General features: G+C 38.6%; 1 protein-coding gene across 10 annotated transcripts in view; it reads right to left on the bottom strand.

Annotated features, from left to right (window-relative positions):
- PDLIM5 (PDZ and LIM domain 5) overlaps positions 1-19,395 on the bottom strand; it is a 131,078-nt gene that overhangs the window by 36,923 nt on the left and 74,760 nt on the right. For 3 of the 10 annotated variants that reach the window (XM_071555871.1, XM_071555870.1, XM_071555872.1), the window contains exons 5-8: positions 18,643-19,067; positions 14,169-14,186; positions 13,716-13,888; positions 12,210-12,246 (exon numbers count right to left, since the gene is read on the bottom strand). In XM_071555871.1, the coding sequence (XP_071411972.1) occupies positions 12,210-12,246; positions 13,716-13,888; positions 14,169-14,186; positions 18,643-19,067 (653 nt within the window). Of the gene's footprint in view, positions 1-9,402; positions 11,580-12,209; positions 12,247-13,715; positions 13,889-14,168; positions 14,187-16,061; positions 16,079-18,642; positions 19,068-19,395 lie in introns of those variants that run through there. The other 7 variants (XM_071555876.1, XM_071555877.1, XM_071555879.1 and 4 more) reach the window with 7 other exon arrangements.

Genomic DNA, 19,395 nt, shown 5'->3' with positions numbered 1-19,395 from the left:
AGTTATTTGCTAGACTGCATACCAGTTATTTGATTTTATACGTTAAAAGTGAGCTTTGAAAATAGCAGCTCTTTGTTCCTGGAGCACTCTTGCAATCCAACACACTGCTTACTTGCTCAAGGAAATGTTGCAAATAATTCAGTCAGATAGAGGTTTCAAGCCAGAGTACCTTGTTTCTTCTCTAGCTGGCTATTTAGTTCATAACACAACACAAACAGCACCATGCACATTAGAAAAGCATTTGATGTGGGTGAGGAAATGCTCACTTAATACGGTAGACTTGCACAAACACCATCAGCAGGACCAGGGTGCAGATAGTTGGGGTTGGTGACCTCATGTCAAAGACCCGAACAAGTGCATTGCTGCAAGCATGCAGATGACAAAAACATGCTTTGAAGGAGATGCCAGTTTCCTGTGAGCCCCAAGTGCCAATTGTGTCCCACACTCAGACAATACCTTTTGCTCTTTGGCAACTCCAGAGCACTTATGGACTTCCTAGAGGGTCCCACAGCCTGAAGAGGAGGCTTGGCGACAGGAGTGATGAGCAGGGCATCCAAGAGAGAGCGGTAGACACCAGGTTCAGAGAGTCTAGCAAGCATTTTAAAAGACCCCACAAACAAACAAGGTGACTACACAAAGTCCAAGTTGGCAGGCACCACTGAAAACGCAAAAACCTTCATGAAAAGCCTATATGGAGAAACTGAACCCAGGATAACTGATGTAGGAATTATGTTTAAATAAGAAGTTCACGAAGTGGAGGTTGCATACTTCAGGGTATGCACAAGACAACCCCCTAGGGTGTGAGAAGAATTTTTTTTTTTACCATTAGAAAAGTAAAATAAAAAGAGATTGGGAAATGGTGTTTATTTATTCTTTTTTAATATTTTTAAAAATTTTCTGGTTTTGTGTATGCTTTATAATGTACATAATTTATTAGTACTTTAGGGCATCCACGTCATTTAGAAAAGCATATGTGTTATTGTATACTCAAAAACTATTTTACTGAAATGAATGGATGATTCAAAAACTTCGCAAAATTTTTGATCTAATTATAAAAAGTAATACAGTAAAGACTTAGGTGGAGCCCAGAAAGTTATTGTTTTCAAGCATCGAAGTTCCTCAAAGATACAAATTATTCACTGTTACCCATGGAACACAAATGTTATTTACAGTTAATTTACTAACTGAACTGTAAAACGGGTATCATGAGGAACAGAATGGTAGAATTACTCACCAAGGTTCAGAGTGGCAGTCTGGAACTAAGCTAAAAATGGGGCATGGGAGCCTTGGACATATTCTAATGACTTGCCCACCACTCTCTTGTGAAACAGCTGATTTCACAACCCTGCCAGGAACCAATTTTTCTTGTGTGAACTTGAACTTTCTTAAATCAAGCTATAAAACATTCCTTTCAAAGTAGATGTCTACCTGGCCCGAACAGCAAGAGCAGCAGACACAGCAGCAGCAGCCATGCTCTTAATTTTTGATCTCTGCTCAAAAGGAGAAAGAACTGGAAAAGGAGTGGATCCAAGGATCGGCAGACTTCCTGATGGATTTTCCAGCAGTACTTTTGTAGCACAGAAGCTTTGAGCCAACACAGGAGAAAACAGAGAAAGTAGGAAAGATTGACAGAGACACAATACAATACCAGACCACACTAATGGCTGGAAAACTTACATTTAGCATCTGTCAGCCTTCAAATTCCACATCCTAGACTCTGCTTCACACACCTGGGTCATTCCCACTGAACCAGAGCCCAGAACACTCCATGTGGATCCCTACATGTCTCCATGGTATGGACAGAACAAGCCTCAAAGATCATTTACCTTCTTCTCTTTTTCATAATAAATAATAAACACAGAAAAGTTTGGAATATTTGCTGATATTAACTTCAGCAGGTCCGTTTTTAGCCACTTTTACCAAATTCAGTGTGATTCTCACCCCATTTTCATTTTCCCTACATTACATAGGTATAAAGGAACATGAACAGACAGAAAAAATGTGAAAAATCAGACTGGCTTCAAAATAATTTCTACACTGGTGAATATGTGGCAGGTTCTTATTTTAAAATGTCAAGATTATCCACTGAATTGATGTGTATTTTTAAAAATAACTACAAAAATCAACAGAACACTCCAAACACTTACACAGCTATATACCACTTCTCAGATTTAAGTACAAAACCACCGCCTGAATATCTTGCTCGTGTGTAGCAGTCTGCTGTAGGTATATCTTAAAAGATTTACCTTGTATGACTCATAGATGATTTAGACTGAAAGCTTGAGATTGTATTGAAAGAACCTGCTTCGCAAGTAGGAAGAGATGCTTCGTGCCTGCCCAAAAGCAGCAAGAGAAGGAAAGTAATTAATCAAACACTTATTACACCTCTGGCTACCTAAAGCTTAGGAGGAGTTCATTCAAGGACTTTTTTTAAAAGCCCCCTTTACCTATAAAAAACAACAAAAAAAATCCCAAACAAACTAAAAAAACAGGTGTGGTTTAATATCCTGTAGTGTTCATTACTGAAGGAAGCACTTTGTTTCAGCACCAATAAACACTATATTCCAGATGTCCCATCACAAGATAATTCTTGTATTCTGCTCCAAACACTTCAGGCTATTTGACAATTTAAAGACACACACTTTGTAGCAAGGGTGACAAACCTTTGGAAGTCAGGTGAATTAGATGTGGACTATCAAAGCTGCATGCATTATGCTCACTTCACCTTCCCCCCCAAACCTTCTACACTTGGACACTATGTATTTTCCTCATGTCACCAACTTGGGCAAAAAAAAGTTCAAGTGAATCTTCTACCCATGACTGCTTCTCCTCCTCCATCAAAGGGCTGTTTTAATTTTAAAATTATGTTTGTGTAAAAGCTACCTGAATTTCTAATTATTATGAAAATTCTCAGAGAGTCAGGAGACAATTGTAAGCTGCTTCATCTTGACCACATCATCATAAAAAAACCAGGTGCACTTTATGCCTTTAACTAAAAAAGGAGAGATTTAGATTAGATTTTAAAAAGCAATTCTTTACTGTGAGGGTGGTGAGGAACTGGAGCAGGTTGCCCAGAGAAGCTGGATGCCTCAACCTTGGAAATGTTCAAGGCCAGACTTGCAGGGGTTTGAGCAACCTGGTCTAGTGGAAGGTGTCCGTGCCCATGACAGGGGAGTGTTGGAGCTAGACGATCTTTAAAGTCCCTTCAAATGAACTGTTCTGTGCTTTAATGTATGCAAGATTATAGTTTCAAATCCTGCCTTTCTAACGCAGGTGGCTTGCATGTACCTGGCAGAAGCAGGAGGCAGCCCATGGGCTGTTTCCACATGCAGGGCTGCAGGAGGCACCCACCCTGCCGGGGCAGCAGGCAACGGGAACTCAGGTATCTGGGTGGCCACAGAACACTTTGCAGGGAGATGAGGTGCTTTATCTGCTGGCAAAAAGCTTGCTGCATCTGGGGCAGGCAACTCCACAGTAATTTTCCTAGGTGATGTTAATTCCACAAGTACTTATAATGAGACAATATACAGAGAAGAAATCTCTCAATTGATTGAAAATACAAGACAGCAATTGACAACTCTTTCTAATCGGTGTTCTTGCATCTTTTGAAAGAAGATTAAGTGAATAGCAGGGGAGGGCTTTTTGTCCTTCTTTCCTAGGAAGCAAACACTCATCCCCTAGGAATCAGACCATGCTGAAACCAATTTTGGGGGCATTTTTACAGCTGAAGTTTGAGTGCTTCTTTAACCACAAGCCCAAAATATTTGGCTAGTTACTCAGAAGACAATGAACTTGAACAAGTGCAAAACCAGTATATTAGAAACTCTACCTAGTGTAAGTAGATGACACGTTACACGTTGTGACTACTTGGCTGCTGGTATTTAAAATCTGAAAAATTGAGGTGCCTGCTTGGCTAAGATTTCCAAAAGGTTCTTAAACAGAAGTTCTAGGGAATAAAAGGAAGCAGGACAAGTCACATTCACCACACGAAAGGAATATTCTCCCTCCATATTTTACTTCCTCTTGCTTGTCATTAAATCAAAACAACTATTAAAGATCTGACAGTTTTAATTTGGTCAGCCCAAGGCTCCTCCCCAACCTGACACTCATTTGCCAATTAAATGAGCAACTTCTGTCTTTGCAAATTCCCTTTTTGTGTTGACTAGAACTGAGGGAAGTTGATTAGAAAAACTGATGAAGAAACATCAAACCTGACAAAAACGACACCTGGCTGAGTTGAAGAAAGTACAGCAGCAGTTAACAATTTGCATCAAAACAGGTGGACACAGATTCTGCCCTCTCCTGGAACTGACCAAGTTCTCCAAAACTTCATACAGCATCTATATGAAGTTTTTTAAGTCATAAAAAGGGCCTTGAAGAGATGAGGATGAGGGGACTGAGTCATGCACAGTATATGCTCCAAAGGGAGAGCAGGATGACTCTAAGTCTTATTCATACAAACAGTGAATACAAACTCATTGTATATTCATTTCTCACTTGATTTGGCAGTAGCTAGAAAAGGAGTAAGAAATTAGTCTCGGAGACTACAATTTCTGCAGAGAATATTCTTGGCTGCCCACTTGTCAAAAAGTACACAACAAAGATCAAGTTTAATACCTACTATTTAATACTGCAGCTTTGTATTTATATCAGGAGTAATTCCACTAAAAGAAAATATAAAAGTCTTTATGACTGTAAAAAGCATGTATATAAAAGAGCAATCTAAAGACCTGCTGGCATTGCATCTGCTTTACATTAGTTATGTAATTTCTCAGGAAGTGCCAGATTCTGTGGTTTACATGGTCTAAAGTTGCCAGGATTACTTTTTAAGATGACATTTTGCAACTTTCTGGAAAGGCAGTAATTGCTTTTAAATATTTTACTGTTAAACTTATAGGAGGACATTGCATATGTGAAATAGAGTAATAATACACTATAAATTACAGCAGTTTGCTATACTGCCATGCAACTAGTTGAGGCTTTCAATAAAGAACTAAAACTAAAATAAAAAACCATTATGAAGTCTGCCTTACAAGCAGTGAACTTAACTTTAATCTAGTAATCAAATCCAGATCGTCCATACATTTCACAGCAAGCTTTCTCTTTCTTGGTGGTTTAGTAGTGGGTGGTATAAATCACAGAGCTTCAGCCAAGAAAAGATGGAGCCCATTAGGAAAATGAGGACCTATGCCAGTCACTGACAACAAATGCAAGGCTTCAGGAGCAAGAGCAAGTCTACTGACCTCTGGATGGCCCAATTTAGCTGTACCAAAAGCCTGACATAGCAGTCATCGATTGCTTCATACAGATTTCTGATAGCTCGCATTTTGTAAAAAGGTGGTTTTGAATATCAGATCTGCTGTATTTCCTACCCAAAAGAGTGTTATAAAAGCAGGGACATCAGCTCAGTAATAAAACATAAACATCACATACAGTTGCTATGCTTATGATACCTCATTTCAGGAGAGACAACACTATACAACTTGGTAATTTCTGTTTTCCTTCCCATACTCAATGCTAAACCTGTCTTCTACAGCTCTGCAGAAGCTCCTCAGATTTCTGACCTTCTTAAGCAGAAGATTCTATCATCTATTTTGTTTTGTATAAATACTTTGGCTCTCATCCTGAACCACCATGAACATAGTTGTCCTTTCTGATTTCTCATTTTAAAGCTGTTCTCTTGCTAGGCTAATTTTGCCAAATAATAAACTTAGAGCTGTAAGTCTTGAGTGAGAGTAGATTTAAATTTCCTTTTCCTGGACTCAGACGCAAAGCTGGGATTTAGAAAAGACCCCTTGGTACTCAGAACACAGTAGATGTAGTGGTATCTGCAAGGCATTTCTGCAGCTCAGCAGAATCATAGAATAGTCTGGGTTGGCAGGACCTTAAAGATTACCCAGTTCCAACACCCCTGCTGTGGGACAGGGACACGTTTCACTAAACCAGGTTGCTCAGAGCTCCATCCAACATGGTCTTGGTCTTGAACACTTTCAGGGACGGGGCAAGTAGATGCAATCATCCTAGAGTTTCACTGGAAGTCATGAAAATCAAGTCTCAAAGTAGTACTTTTTCCCCTGCCCTTTTCATCCAGGTTTTCTGCTTAAAAAACAAAACCTCACCAGGGGTATTGCCATACATCTTCTAGGCGTATTTTTCATCTTTGGTGATTTAAGAGAATGTGTGCTGCTGAAAACCTCACAACCAAATCTTCACTGTATTGGTTCAAACCAAAGGTTACTATGAAAGTACCCAGCCCACCATCACCCACCACCCCTTCCTGCCTAATGTCATGTTAGCTCATGGAGGTACCCACCATCTCCTAGACAAAAAAAAAAAGTCTTCAAAAGACAACAAAAGAGGTTTTCATTTTGATGTGAAGTTTCTCCTCACCTTTCAACTAATTGAGACTACTGCTTTAAAGGTGAGACTATTAATTCCAAATTTAATATTAGTCTTCTAGTTGCAGAAAGCCCACACAGGTGTGACCAACAGTTTATTTCTGTATGCTTTGCACAAGCATGAGTCTCTGTCTAGGGGCCTGGCAAAGCTAGGCACTGTTCATTTAACTCTCATTTTTAAAGGAACAGCTTTGTTTCATGTTACAACTTTGTACTTTGTATATGTTTAATGAATACTAGCTACACTGCTGCACAATGAAATACAAACCCTCAGAAAATGCTATTGACCTTCAATAAGAGCACCATAACCCTTCAAATTACTGTTGCTGTCTAGTACTTATAGATGACCACCAAAACACCACCAACCTGTCAAGATAAGCACCAGTAAAACTATCCAAGGCCAATGACAGGAAATTTTATAGATATTCCCTCAGATTTCTTTGATTGCATTGTAACACAGCATAGTGTAATGAAATAAATAATCCATAGTTCAAAAAATTACTTTTATGTTTTTAAATCCATATTTACTTTTGAGTTATTGAGACCACTGAAAAGCTACTCCATCCAACTGATATGGTGGACACCCACTGAAAATGTACATATGTTAAATATTGCATCTTATTTTAACTGGTATCCCTGAGACTGTTCATGAATCTCCTCAGCTTTATTCAAATTTTCTCTTCCCCCTCCTACCATTTCCAGGAAAATCCCTAGTCAAGGCAGATTAATGAAGTTTATTTTAAGTAAATGACAAACAACCCTCTCTCCCCCAAGACAGACAAATGCAGACTAGAACATATAGACAGATCATTAAGTGAAGCAAAAATTCCTGTGAATAATTTACCTCCCAGAAGCTGCTGTGGCAGTACATTCAGAAAGTCTGGGAGAGAGGACACTGCCAGGGCAGGAGTCTGCTGCTGGCAAAAGAGCAGCTCTAGGTTCTGGTTTAGCACTGTTTTCACTCCATTCATAGTCATAAAACCAAGTGAAGACACACAGAGAAAGAGACTTTTAATCCACATAAAATAGTATGCAGAACAGGAAACACTTCATGAAAGTGTTAGTAAATTGAAAAAAAAAATCTCCAAACAATAACAAAAAGACATAATCCTCCTCCCAGCCCACTCCAAACCACCAAAAAGACCACAGAGTTCGCAGCAAAATACAATTAGGGGAATAAAATTATGCAAAACATTGTTAGGAAGTATCATGCTATCAGTGAAGGCTGAGAGTGTCCTGCTGCTTTGGAACTCACAAAGCCAAGTAGTATTTTACATTTACAAAGATGGAACACACATATATATATATATATATATATATATATATATATAGGATTAGATGGAAAACTTTAGGAAATACTGGAAAAGAGAGTGACACAAGTGCTAGTAGGATTCACTCCTGAAGCTTTATATGCTTTTGCTATAACTTTCTTAGGGTGTTAGTTTTGTGAAGGTTAGACTACTTATTTCTCAATAGTTTTCATGTCCTTTCTTTTACTCAGTTGTGGTAGGAAAAAAAACCCAAATCTATATAATGTTGTCTTAAAGCACTCTACTTGAAGAAAAGCACCTGTCAGACACATCACTGTCATACACAAAAATAAAAGTGAGCTACACGGTAGAGTGCAATCATATCAACAAATTTTGAGCAGACTAAATTAGCCACAGGGGCAGGTATTGATGCCTTTCTTTTTTTTTTTCTTATATTAGCATGCAGAATTAAGTATCTTAAAAAAATAGGGACCCTTAAGTGCTGAAAATTATTGAACACTTAGGAATGACCAGGGAGCAGACCTCATAGGTGGTAAAGATGTGGATGGAAATTCTGGTGTAGGTGGCATCTCCACAATCGGGGTAGCTATGGAGTTCTTATTCAAATTAATATAGGTATCCTGGGCTCCTGCTCCATCAGGTAGATCACCATGTATGCTTTACATGTATTTATGACATAAGGGAGAAAAAAATAAATACATGATTCATGACAGGTTTCTTCAGGACTGACCAAGACTAGAACAAATATTTTCCAGCTTCTATGGATTAACTAAACTACAAATCTGGAAAATGCAAACATATCTTCACTTAGGACAATGAACTGACTCAATTTAAGGCCAAAACCAAATTTGTACCTCATTGCTCAAAAGGAGATGGTTAAAAGTGAACATTTAAATGAAAGCTGGAAATAGGGTGCTGCAGAAATAGAACTAATCAGTTACTGAAATATATAAATGAACTTTATACAAAGGCCAGACACTGTCTAAGTTTTAAGTAACTGACTTAAGAGCTGCAATTCACACATTTCAGTGAGTGCTTTATACTTCCCATCCTTCCAGCTGCTGAAGACAAAAATCTGGTTTATCCACACAAAAATCCCTAGTGAATTACAGTTTAGAAATAAACAATAATAAAAAACAGGCAGAACATTTGTCTTGGACAGTGCCTGCCTGAAAAGCTGAATATTACTAAATTGGGATACTTTTCTGTAGATTACTGATGAAAGAGAAGTTTCTATTTCGTTATCATATTAATACTACTAGGAGATCTCCAAAATTTAAGCTTATTCATTTAAATCAAAAAACATTCAGAATAATTTCAAAGATCAGATTTATGCTGGGAATCAGACATGAGCTAGGGCATGTTATTCACATGCAAATGAAAAATTGGTCCATTGTTTTGGAAACAATAACAAAAAGTCAAAAATTTAACACCAGTAACTGCTGTGCAATGGGGATTTTGGGTGAAGAAATGACACCTTTAAAATACTAAATGAAATTAATTTCACCATTCATAAAATATTTTTTGAACTAGTGATTTTTTTTATTATGAATTTATAGAAAATTAATAATTTTAGTAGCCTAAAGTAAAGAGGTTTTTTTTCTTCTATTTCTTGCTAAAGTAACTCACCCTTTGAAGGGATAAGAGCTGGTAAGATAGATAAACATAATGTTAAGTTTAATAACAACATGAAAATATTCTCATTACCTAGGGACATCTCCAAAGGTAAAAAAAATGGAAGGTCAAACGATTCTGCTCTTAAGAACAAACCTTTACAAGGAGTCTAAGTGATAATCTCGCATATTTTTCATTGCATCGATGTTCTCTGAAACTCCCATCTTTTTTCCATTCATAAAGACATTATATATACCCAGCAAAACAATTTTAATACACTACTTCACATTCGTATTTTAATATGCAGTATTTATCAAATCATTATTTTGTGGTGTATGTGCATTCAGTAACACACTTGGGTTTAGTAACACAGTACTCACTATCAAGTTATGTGAGGGAGGAGGCAGAAATCAAACTGATTGGCACTTCTCATCAAAACAGTCTTTAGTGAAGTTATTAAAGGGAATATTTCCCCTACTGTCCCTAAGGAGTTAAACCAAAAGGTGTGTAAGATGGGGAATCCCTTGGTTCACCGTTACCAGGGCAAACCTAGTTTTACTTTATGCTGTGCATTGTGAGGCATCCACATTGGTGACTGTTAGTGTTAGATAACTTGGCTATTACCTGAAGGTTCCATTTTCTGTTTGTCTTTTCCTAAAGATAAAATGACAAATACCATAAGCTACTGCTGTATTGTGTAGCAGCATAAACCCTCTGAAAAGGAAACATAGGCTTAAAATGGTACCAAAGGTCTCTATTCCTTTCAAGTTCCCATCTGTGCAATAAAAAACAATCCTCCCAAGTCTGCAGAAGCATCTGTTCACACGACTAATTCCATCAGAAGAGCATGTAGATCAGCTGCATAAAGTCCACACCAATTGCAATGGTTCTCACTGAGCACTTATGAAAGACTGGGCTTTTATATGTGCTTTACGATTCACCTTTGAGGTCTGAAACATTATCTGGTTCAATGAGCACTGCAAAAGCCGAAAGAGAGTTTTATTTAGTGGAATTCTTACTCCCGTAGAGTTCCAAAAGGGTCAGTAATTTTACTGTTTTCTGCAAATTTTGTGTTAATTTTGACAACACAAACACATACCCCATTTTTAACATGATCAGGAACTCTAACACTGGGATAGTTTTATACAATTCAGATTTTTCCTAGTGTGACGCGGAGATTTAATTGTTTCTCTTCCTATAACCTGTAAAGGTGCAATGAAATTTCAGTTCCATGCATGAGAAGACTATTCATGGAGTTAGAGAGACTCAAAAGAAGAATAGACAGAGCTAAGATAAAAGCAACTTTTATTAAAATACTCTTCAAGCTTCAGAATGCATAAATTAATAAATGTGTAGCTACTATAATACATTATTTTACAAGAGACATAGGGCTGTGAAGCTTTTATAAACACAAGAAAGCCTATAAGCTTCACTCTGTAATAAATAAATACTACTGTCTTATCTTATTCCTGCTAGAAGATGTGTTGAAGCTCTTACAAGTACACAGCAATATTCTGCTCAATTAGTCTTTTTTTTTAAGTTTTCCAGAACATGAATATATTACTAGGCTAAGCAGCAGAATTTTAATATTGAGCTTTCACTTCAATTCACAACACTGGAATATATTTTTTAATTTATTTTTTCTTTGCTTAAAAGCAGTCTCTCTTCTTGCTGTACTTTGTAAAACATTTACAACCACTCTAAAATTGACCTGCTAGTCAAATCTGAGCTAATTATCCTGGTAAGTATGACAGTTTGAAATAAGTGCATATATTCCCTCTTCATCTTCTTCCCCCAGACCCAAAATCAAGGTAATACAATTTCTTATTCTTTTTTTCAAAATCTTCTGCTTTCTAACAGCCTACAGTAACTCAGCAATGCAAAGGACTCCTTTCAGGCAAAAAACACCCCTGAAAGAGCCATCTCCTCTGCCATGTTGGGAGATTCAGCCACCCAAGTTGTTCTGTTTTAAATACGTACTTTTTGTCAACTAATGATTAGCACAAAAACATTTTCATCTCAATTTTTACACATCAGTAGGAAAGTGTTAGAAAAGTATAGAAAAGGCTAGAATTTCTCTCACAGAAAGGCTAGTGAAATACATTTTCTTTTTTCTCTGTCTTTTTTTTTTTTTTTTTTTGCAAAGCAGATGGAAAAGAAGAAAGGAAGTGTTTGTGTTTTGCTTTTGCAACTTGGGTAAAATCACTGGACATTAAGAACACGTGCTGAGACTTCATGGTGCCAGTCACGTAATTTTGTATATTTGGGGCTAGTGACGTGGCTGTGAACCTTTTCCCTGTGGAAAGAAGTGATAGAAGAAAAATAAGAAAGAAAGAAAGAAAGTTTGTCTTAAGCAGTTTCATAAGTAAGCATGCAAACTCCATGCACTATTCCTATCACTTTGTATTCCTCTCTGTCAAAACAGCTGGATCCAGCATTAGTCTAAGTCAGTAGGAAAAGTCTCACTGACTTCAAGAACCATTAGATTTAGTGACTGGTTGGTGCTCATTTTGAACAACATGTATCCCAAAGCACAGACACAGGTGACTCTCATTCGCAGTCCAGAACGCCAATACCTTCCAGCTACGCCTTGCAATCTGATGTGCACTCACAAAGCAAAAACACCTGGTTAGACTTACGAGAAGGAAAACACATCAACAAGCTGACCTTGTACAGGCAAAAAATCAGTCCAAGCTTGCAGAAAATCTCTGCACAATTCCCTGAACAAACTTTACTACTGGACTGCACCAATATTTTAAAAAAGGTCTGTGAAGAATAAGATCTTGACTTTTACATGCTGAAGTAAAAGGCAAAAAAAGAAGCAACATTTTAAAAACAGATGTCACACAAATGCATCAAACACTACAAGTTAAGAATCAAGACATGCAAAGTATTAAAATAATAAAAATGCAAAACATCAACTCACTTAGACTTCTTTGCAGCTTCATTTTCTGGTTCTTTCACTGAAGAAAAACAGAAAAAAAATTATTTTCCAAGGCACTAGAGACACTGTACCACCACACTGAGATTCTCTCCTGTGCCACGACATTCACCACAGCAAGACATTACAACAAGAATCCTTAGAATGTTTTGATTCTAAATACGTCCCAATGGACACGAGTTGTGTCTATAAACTTAAAGAGCTGTTTTGCTAGTAGGATTGCTGAAAAGTGGCTCTGCCGGTCTCTGCCCTTTCCCTTGGCCCACTCTCCATGCTGGCATTGAGAAAGGTGATTTGAGAAGGTGAAGATGAATGGAAGTTGAGAGGCATTTGTTTTGGACAAACCTTCAGTGGACTTGTAACAGGTGATAATCCAAGCATCTGTTTGCAGCCAGGCTATGAGCCATCAAGGTTCTAGAGGTATGCACTAAGGTTAATGTAAATTCCCAGCCCTAATTTTAAGATTGGCAAATCTAGTTGCAGTTATTTTTTACAGTATTTGCCAACACAATAAATTTCTTTGTACTGGATAACATCTTATTCAATGTTCAGATCCTTAGAAGGACTTACAAGGACTAGTAAAGAGAATTGAATGCAGAAAATTATCATTAATGGTCTAGCACAATGCAGAACTACAAAATAATCAGAAAACTGTCCAAATTCAGAATATTTATCACACATGGGCAATTGCCCATACTTGGGGAGATGTTATCATTAGCTTCTAGAGATACTTGATTTAAGCAAATCTGCCCCCAGGAAGGGGTCCAATTTCCTCAATGACTTCTTTATTATAGCACTAGCTGTGAAAAGCAGAAGAATAAAATAATTACCTCTACATCAGATGCCTCAGTCTGAACATGACTAACCTCAAAGCCCCTGATGGTACTTCTGATGGCTTTCACATAAAATTACAGATCTCAGCCAGTGAATTATAGCTGACAGCATAACATGAAATTGAAGTTTTATAATAAAATAATATGTCTGGGAATGAACCTTCTCCATATCACCTATTTTGTTCCACCAATGCATGTAATCACACCATAGCAAAAGCAGAGGATGGAAAAATAATGTGGGAATAAACTGAGGAACTATGGATTTGTGTTTCTGATTGGTTAAATCATTGCAGATAACATACTTTTGTATGACTGACAAAGACTTTCTACATATCAGAAAACCTAATTTTTTTGAAGCATAAAATTTGAACGTGAATGTCACCATTTTGACCATACGGGGCGGGGAAAGAAACAACAAATACATATCTGCCAAGATCTTTGAGAGTAAAAATGGAAATTTTAAAATTTACCTAGAATGTACTAATTCAACTTAATCGGGAATAATGTCCATTAATGTATATATCCGGAGCTATTTAGCAATTGAAGGAGTTTTACAATAATATTTTCCCTTTTACTTCCTCCCCTCACTCCCAGCTTTTAAAAACACTTATCTGTCCAAGGCCATTAACTTCTGTTTCATTTACACCAAGCCACTCACTATGATCAGTGCCGGTGATTTGGGCGAGGATACGGAAGGAGCGGGACTGGGTGGTGCCTGTCCGGGGGTGCCAGTCCTCGGTGTCTTCAATCAGGCGCTTCTTGCTGGCATCGCTGTGGGTGGGCGTGTGGTAGAACTCCGTATAGGTATCCACAATGTGCTTCCGTGGGGGGCTGTGTCAGGCAGAGGGGAGAGCAGTGAGGGAAAAGCTTCAGAGTTTGGGCAGCTACAAAACATAGGCAGAACTGTGACTTTTCACAGCATTTAAAGGCAGCTTCCACGTTCAGATGCAGAAGCGCAGCAGTTCAGGCCCACCTGAACGCAGATTCAGTTCTCTGGACCAAACACAGCTTTATAATTACTCTGACTGAAATATTTTCACTTGTTTCACTGATAGAACAATTGAAACAGTAAAAGATAGTATCATTGAAACAATTATGTTTAAACTTTTACCGTTTGGGCGGGTTTTTCCTTGGAGATGACAGAGTAAGACAGCAAGAGAAAGTTTTCCCAGCATAAACAGGAAAAGGAGAAAAAGAAAACAAGAAATTAAGTCAGAAAGCTGAAACAGAAGAGCAGGTAATTATTCTATTGGATTAGTTTTGCAAGAAGGGACACTAAAATCCAATTAACAGTGACATTTTCATTCTACCACTAAAGCCACTGCAGAGAACTCCCACACAAACTCAGAGTGATTTCCTTACAGGACGAGAGAGGAATTTGTTTTGGTAAGGCAGGGTAGTCTACCTAGTTCAGGTCCAGTGCTGCTTGACAAATTCTCTCCATGGCTCTCAAGAGGCAAAGCACAGCTGTGTGCATGTGCAAGGGCCACACAGTTCATGTGAAGTCTTTTGCACTTGGCAAAGTCTTGATCAGAGCCAGGCCATTTGAAAGCATAGATAGGAATGTTCTGGAACATACCAAGCAGATACCCTCTTTGAAAGACAAAAAAGTAGGGTGATTTTTTCATCTGGAAATTTTTCCTACAGTAACCTATATTCTAACATCAATCCCTGCACAAGCAGACTTTCAAAAATACCGGATTTCAAAGCTTTGGTTCCAGTAAGTGATGGAAATCACATGTAATGGCACTGGTCAGTTTAGGAAAGGGAACAGAAGACTCAAACTATATAAGCTACTCCTAAATTCTACATTTGTTATTCCAAAGCATTAATCTCTAAGACCCTATAAGAGTACATTTATTTTTACAGAATTTACAGGAGAAAAGCTGTGCATAACTAGCCCCTAAAACATAAAACTTCTAATAATTATTAAAAATCAAAACTCGATGAAACATTAAAAGCCACTTTTATTTTTGTCACTACTTCTTCACTGTGCTTTTAATGTCAAACTATTTCTGGTGAAGAAAAGTGGAAAGTATTAGTGAGAATGATGTTAACTGTAACAAGTAAGAATGAGGCCCATTCAATGGAATGCATTAGTAAATACTTAAGCTTAGAAGAATACTTACTACTTCAAAGAATGTGAAAGGTATGATACAAAATTATATCAAGACATTGAATCCACTGACACACAGTATTAGTGAAGTACATCTATCACACATCCAAGTTACTAATAGAGAGAGGTATAGAAACAAAGACAATGGTATTTTCAGGATGGAGAACAGGTAGTACATAGGAAAATCAAGTAAAGCATCTAAAGCATTAATAGCAAAAATAAAATCTGAAAATTAAAACAGTACTTAAAGGTGTGGAAATACATTAAAATGTAATTACTGACATGCAGTTTACTGCATTCTAGCAACTTCCACACTGAAATAAGTAGTCTGTCACGTTTGTTGAAAGTGGTATAAAGGAAAAATCCCGCAGACTTCTCTTGTGCATCCTACTGGTTCTCTTTTTAAGGCTTAAGAGTCTACCAGTAATTACTCACTGAGGCAACAAGGTGGTGCCAGAGACAAAGGAAAACTCAATGAAACAGGCTGTCCCTTAACTCAGCCTTGAGGCAAAGGGAGAAAAAGACAGGCCAATAAAACCTCAAACATTTTTCATTTTAATATGCACAAATCACAGTGTATGTACTTTATTTTCATTTTTCCTACACAGATTCAGAATCCAGCCCTTCGTTCTACAGTTCTCAAAGCAAGACCACACAAATGTTTTGTAGAATAAAAATAAGCTGCAAAATGTAGCACATTGAAAAGCAAAACCACGTCATGTCCAATGCAGACAAAATAATTTACTACACTGAGAAAAGCTGAAGCTGTTTTGCAAAATTGAAACATAAAACTCTGTAAGAGCTGTAATTTTGCAAAACAAGAATACATGCTCGTTACTCCAACAGAAAAAATGACCATAATTCAAGTCCAGTGCTGTTGATACTAACTTGGTCATTGTTGTTATCTGCAAGGGAAAAAAAGTATTTGATGTGTTAATTCATTCTTTGCCACTCAGAATACTATAGGAGTTTCCAAATCCAAGCTCTGGTAACGCCATATATCATGTAAGTCAAACTTACAATCATCAAGAGAACCTACAAAGGAAGATTTTAGCCCAGCTGCACTTAAACTGAGTGAAGTCTACTGACATCTTACCTGTTTTAAGCAGCAGGCACATCTCCATGCAAGAGTTGGCAAGAAGGTCTTGATAAAAGTGCAATTGCACACAGCCTATAAAAGGTAAGTCGCTTGCTTTCTAAGCCACAACTAAACAAGGGAAACAAAACCTGTATTCCCATCCTGAAATCAAATAGTCCATATCCTGAATGTGGTTTGAGGGAACCCAAAAGGAAGGGAAGATACTGTGAGTACAACAAGGTGCATGTCCAAAGAAATGCGTTTGCTCAGCATTGCCATCTATGAACAAGATACAAATTGCTTTTTTTCGTGTTTGTTTTGAGAAAATTAATCCTGCAAAATGGAATCTATTTCAGACTGATCAATGATTCCAAACTTCAGTGTTTCTGATATTTCATAGATGTCATTGATACCATTCTAAATGGGGAGATAGTTAAACATTGTTGTAGAAATTTCTTTTTTACTATGTAAAATGTAGTGTAGCAGCAGACCAATATAAACACCTTAGTGGGTTTTGTCTGCTTGTTTTCGTTTTGAGCCTTAGGACTGCAAGACAGTTAGACAGCCCAAACACGGTGTTATAAGGAAGACTGCATAATAAAGTAAGTATTTACAGCTCTGAAATGTTTTCAAGTTTTCCCAAGCTAGATATGCAAAACTGACAGTGAGAGAGGGATTTCTTCACCTCTCAGCCGTGATTATTCATCCTCTTCTTTGGTATTACTCATCCTCTAAGTAAGGTAGGGCACATAGCAGTGCTCACCCAGTCATCCTATCTTGGTTGTCAAGTGCTTACTTTATGCCTGCAGCATTTCCTTTCAGGAGACTACTTTTCTTGCTATTGTTCCTCTTAGTACTAATTGCTGGTTTTGATTGCTCCTTACACAGTTATTTGCTAAAACACTATTCCTGGAAAGGTAAGAGATTGTTTGCTAATTTGTAGAATTGTGTATTCAACAATTCTACCACCACTGAGCAAGTCCTTGGAACTCCTGATTTCATCCCACTTCTATGCAGAGTGGATTCCTGCCTCCAGCTGTTTAAGAAAGGGCTGGAAGTTACTATGACTGCAGTGTGGTATAAAATGCATATGGACTGCATTTTATGAGTCTACATATGGAACATGTTTGTACTACAGGATAAAGGGAGGAGATACCTAAAGAAGTTGAGAAGCTCAACTGAAACTCCATTTATTCAGTATTTTAGTTGACATGGATGTCTACCTTTCTGTAGGGTTCTTCATGTACTTTATATACTGGGAGAATATCAGAGGAGAGAGGTACAAGGCCTGTTCTTCCAGTTGCTTTCCTTTGCAGGATGGGAAATAGTAACCACAGCTTCTAGGTTTTAAGCGCAGGTTTTAAATTCTGAAGACTGAAGAGAAACCTACAGTTCCCCTCCTGTCCTTTTTATTACATAATTCATCCTGCTGGACACTGCTGTTGGGCAGAGAGGCCAACTGGGATGGGACTGCTCATGCCCAGCCTCCTCCTCTCCCCTCAGTACAACCACCACTGGGAATCAGTTCCTGGGGTGCTGCAGCTCCCAAACCTTGCCCTGGAATTTCTGGGCGAGACCAAGGTGTTCTCAGTCAAAATCTTGCTGCAAGTCTGAGTTCCCAGGACTGCTGTTGAGCTCAATTTAATTTGCTACTCTATTGTTTACTAGCCTAGATACTACACCAGGTACAGTATAAGCTGCCTTACAGTCCTTTGAATGTTTAGTCCCCAATATCCACTTTAACGTAAGTATTTGAATATGGAAATTATTCAAATTTTAAATCTGCACCGCTTTTTTAGGGTAAAGGTAAAATTTAAAGTTGAGGTATTCACATTATAGCACTGCAAAAAACATGCTCAACCCTGACAGCTTCCTTAAATATATCACAAAAGTTTCTCCTGTGTTGTACAGAGAGGTAATGAGCCACCTGTCCCTTTGCCTCCCTCCTGGGATCTTTTTCCACCTTTTGGGCCAGGGCAACGCCATCACAGCACCCTTGAAACTTCTTGACAGACTGCTCTGCATTTCTGAGTGCCTGCTGCTTTCAGTCACTGTACTGGGCATCAAAATACACAGTGAGACATGGACATTGAAATTAATACTAGGCTTGTTGTAAGGTACAGAATACACCATGCGAAGCATTTTGTGGTCCTTGTTCAATTTAGCTGTGACACTCTGTAAACTGGTATGTCACTCGTGATCAAAATCAGCACCATAAGTTCAGCTTAGCCCTTCAAAGCACCTCTTTTAAAATGCAAATTCCTTCTGAGAGATTTGGTGCTCCTGAGGATTAAACGCCTTCTCCAAGTTGTGTTTGACTTAGCCCTTAAACAAGCCCAGCTTTTTTCCTGTGAGGAAAAACCCTCACAGCAAAAAAAAAATCCCACCTACCCATTTTGCTGTTTATTCTCCCCCTGGTTTTCTCTGACTCCTCGTCGTGGCCCCTCGGCTACATCGTGGGCGCCGTCGCCGGCAGGGGCGCTGGGGGCGGCATTGTGCGCTGGGGGCTGCCGTGGGACATTAACTGCAGGTTTAGCAGCGCTCGGCACGGGTGATCGCTGCTCGGGGTTAGGCTTGGTGTTAACATGCAGTCCGGGCGCGGCAAAGGGGGCCGGGGCGGCGGCAGCCACCGACGGAGCCGACGCCTGGGCCGGGGTGAATGCGGAGGACGGTGATGGGATGGAGGTGACTTTGGAGGAGGTTACAGCTCCAAACGGCCTTGGTGTCTTATTGTAAGCCACGCTCGCTGTGGCAGTGACTTTGGGTGCAACAGCAGAGGCAATGGGCACAGGCTTAACTACTTCGGTAGGTTCTCCCTATGTGAGATGAAAAACAAAAAAAGAAACACACAAAACCACGCCAAACGCATGCACATTCCTCCGTAGGGATTTTTGCTGCTCTCAGAGGAGATAACCCACCTAAGCGTGAGAAAGGGAAGCAGAGAAGCAAGCTTTACCGAGACTGCAGCCATGAAATGTATGGAAAAAACAATCCAAGCCATGCATTTTAGGAAAGGAAATGACCCAAATGTACACGATCAATATGAAATTCTACAATGCTAACTCTTCTCATCATATCCAAAACAGACACCCCACCAATCAAATTCCAGAGCAACTGAAAAACTGCTCTGTTGCAAAACCCACC

The sequence above is a fragment of the Pithys albifrons genome, chromosome 5 (genome assembly GCF_047495875.1).
Source record: "Pithys albifrons albifrons isolate INPA30051 chromosome 5, PitAlb_v1, whole genome shotgun sequence".
Lineage (NCBI taxonomy): Eukaryota > Metazoa > Chordata > Aves > Passeriformes > Thamnophilidae > Pithys > Pithys albifrons.
The sequence above is the reverse complement of the archived record's forward strand: the minus strand, read 5'-3'. Positions and strand labels throughout refer to the sequence as shown.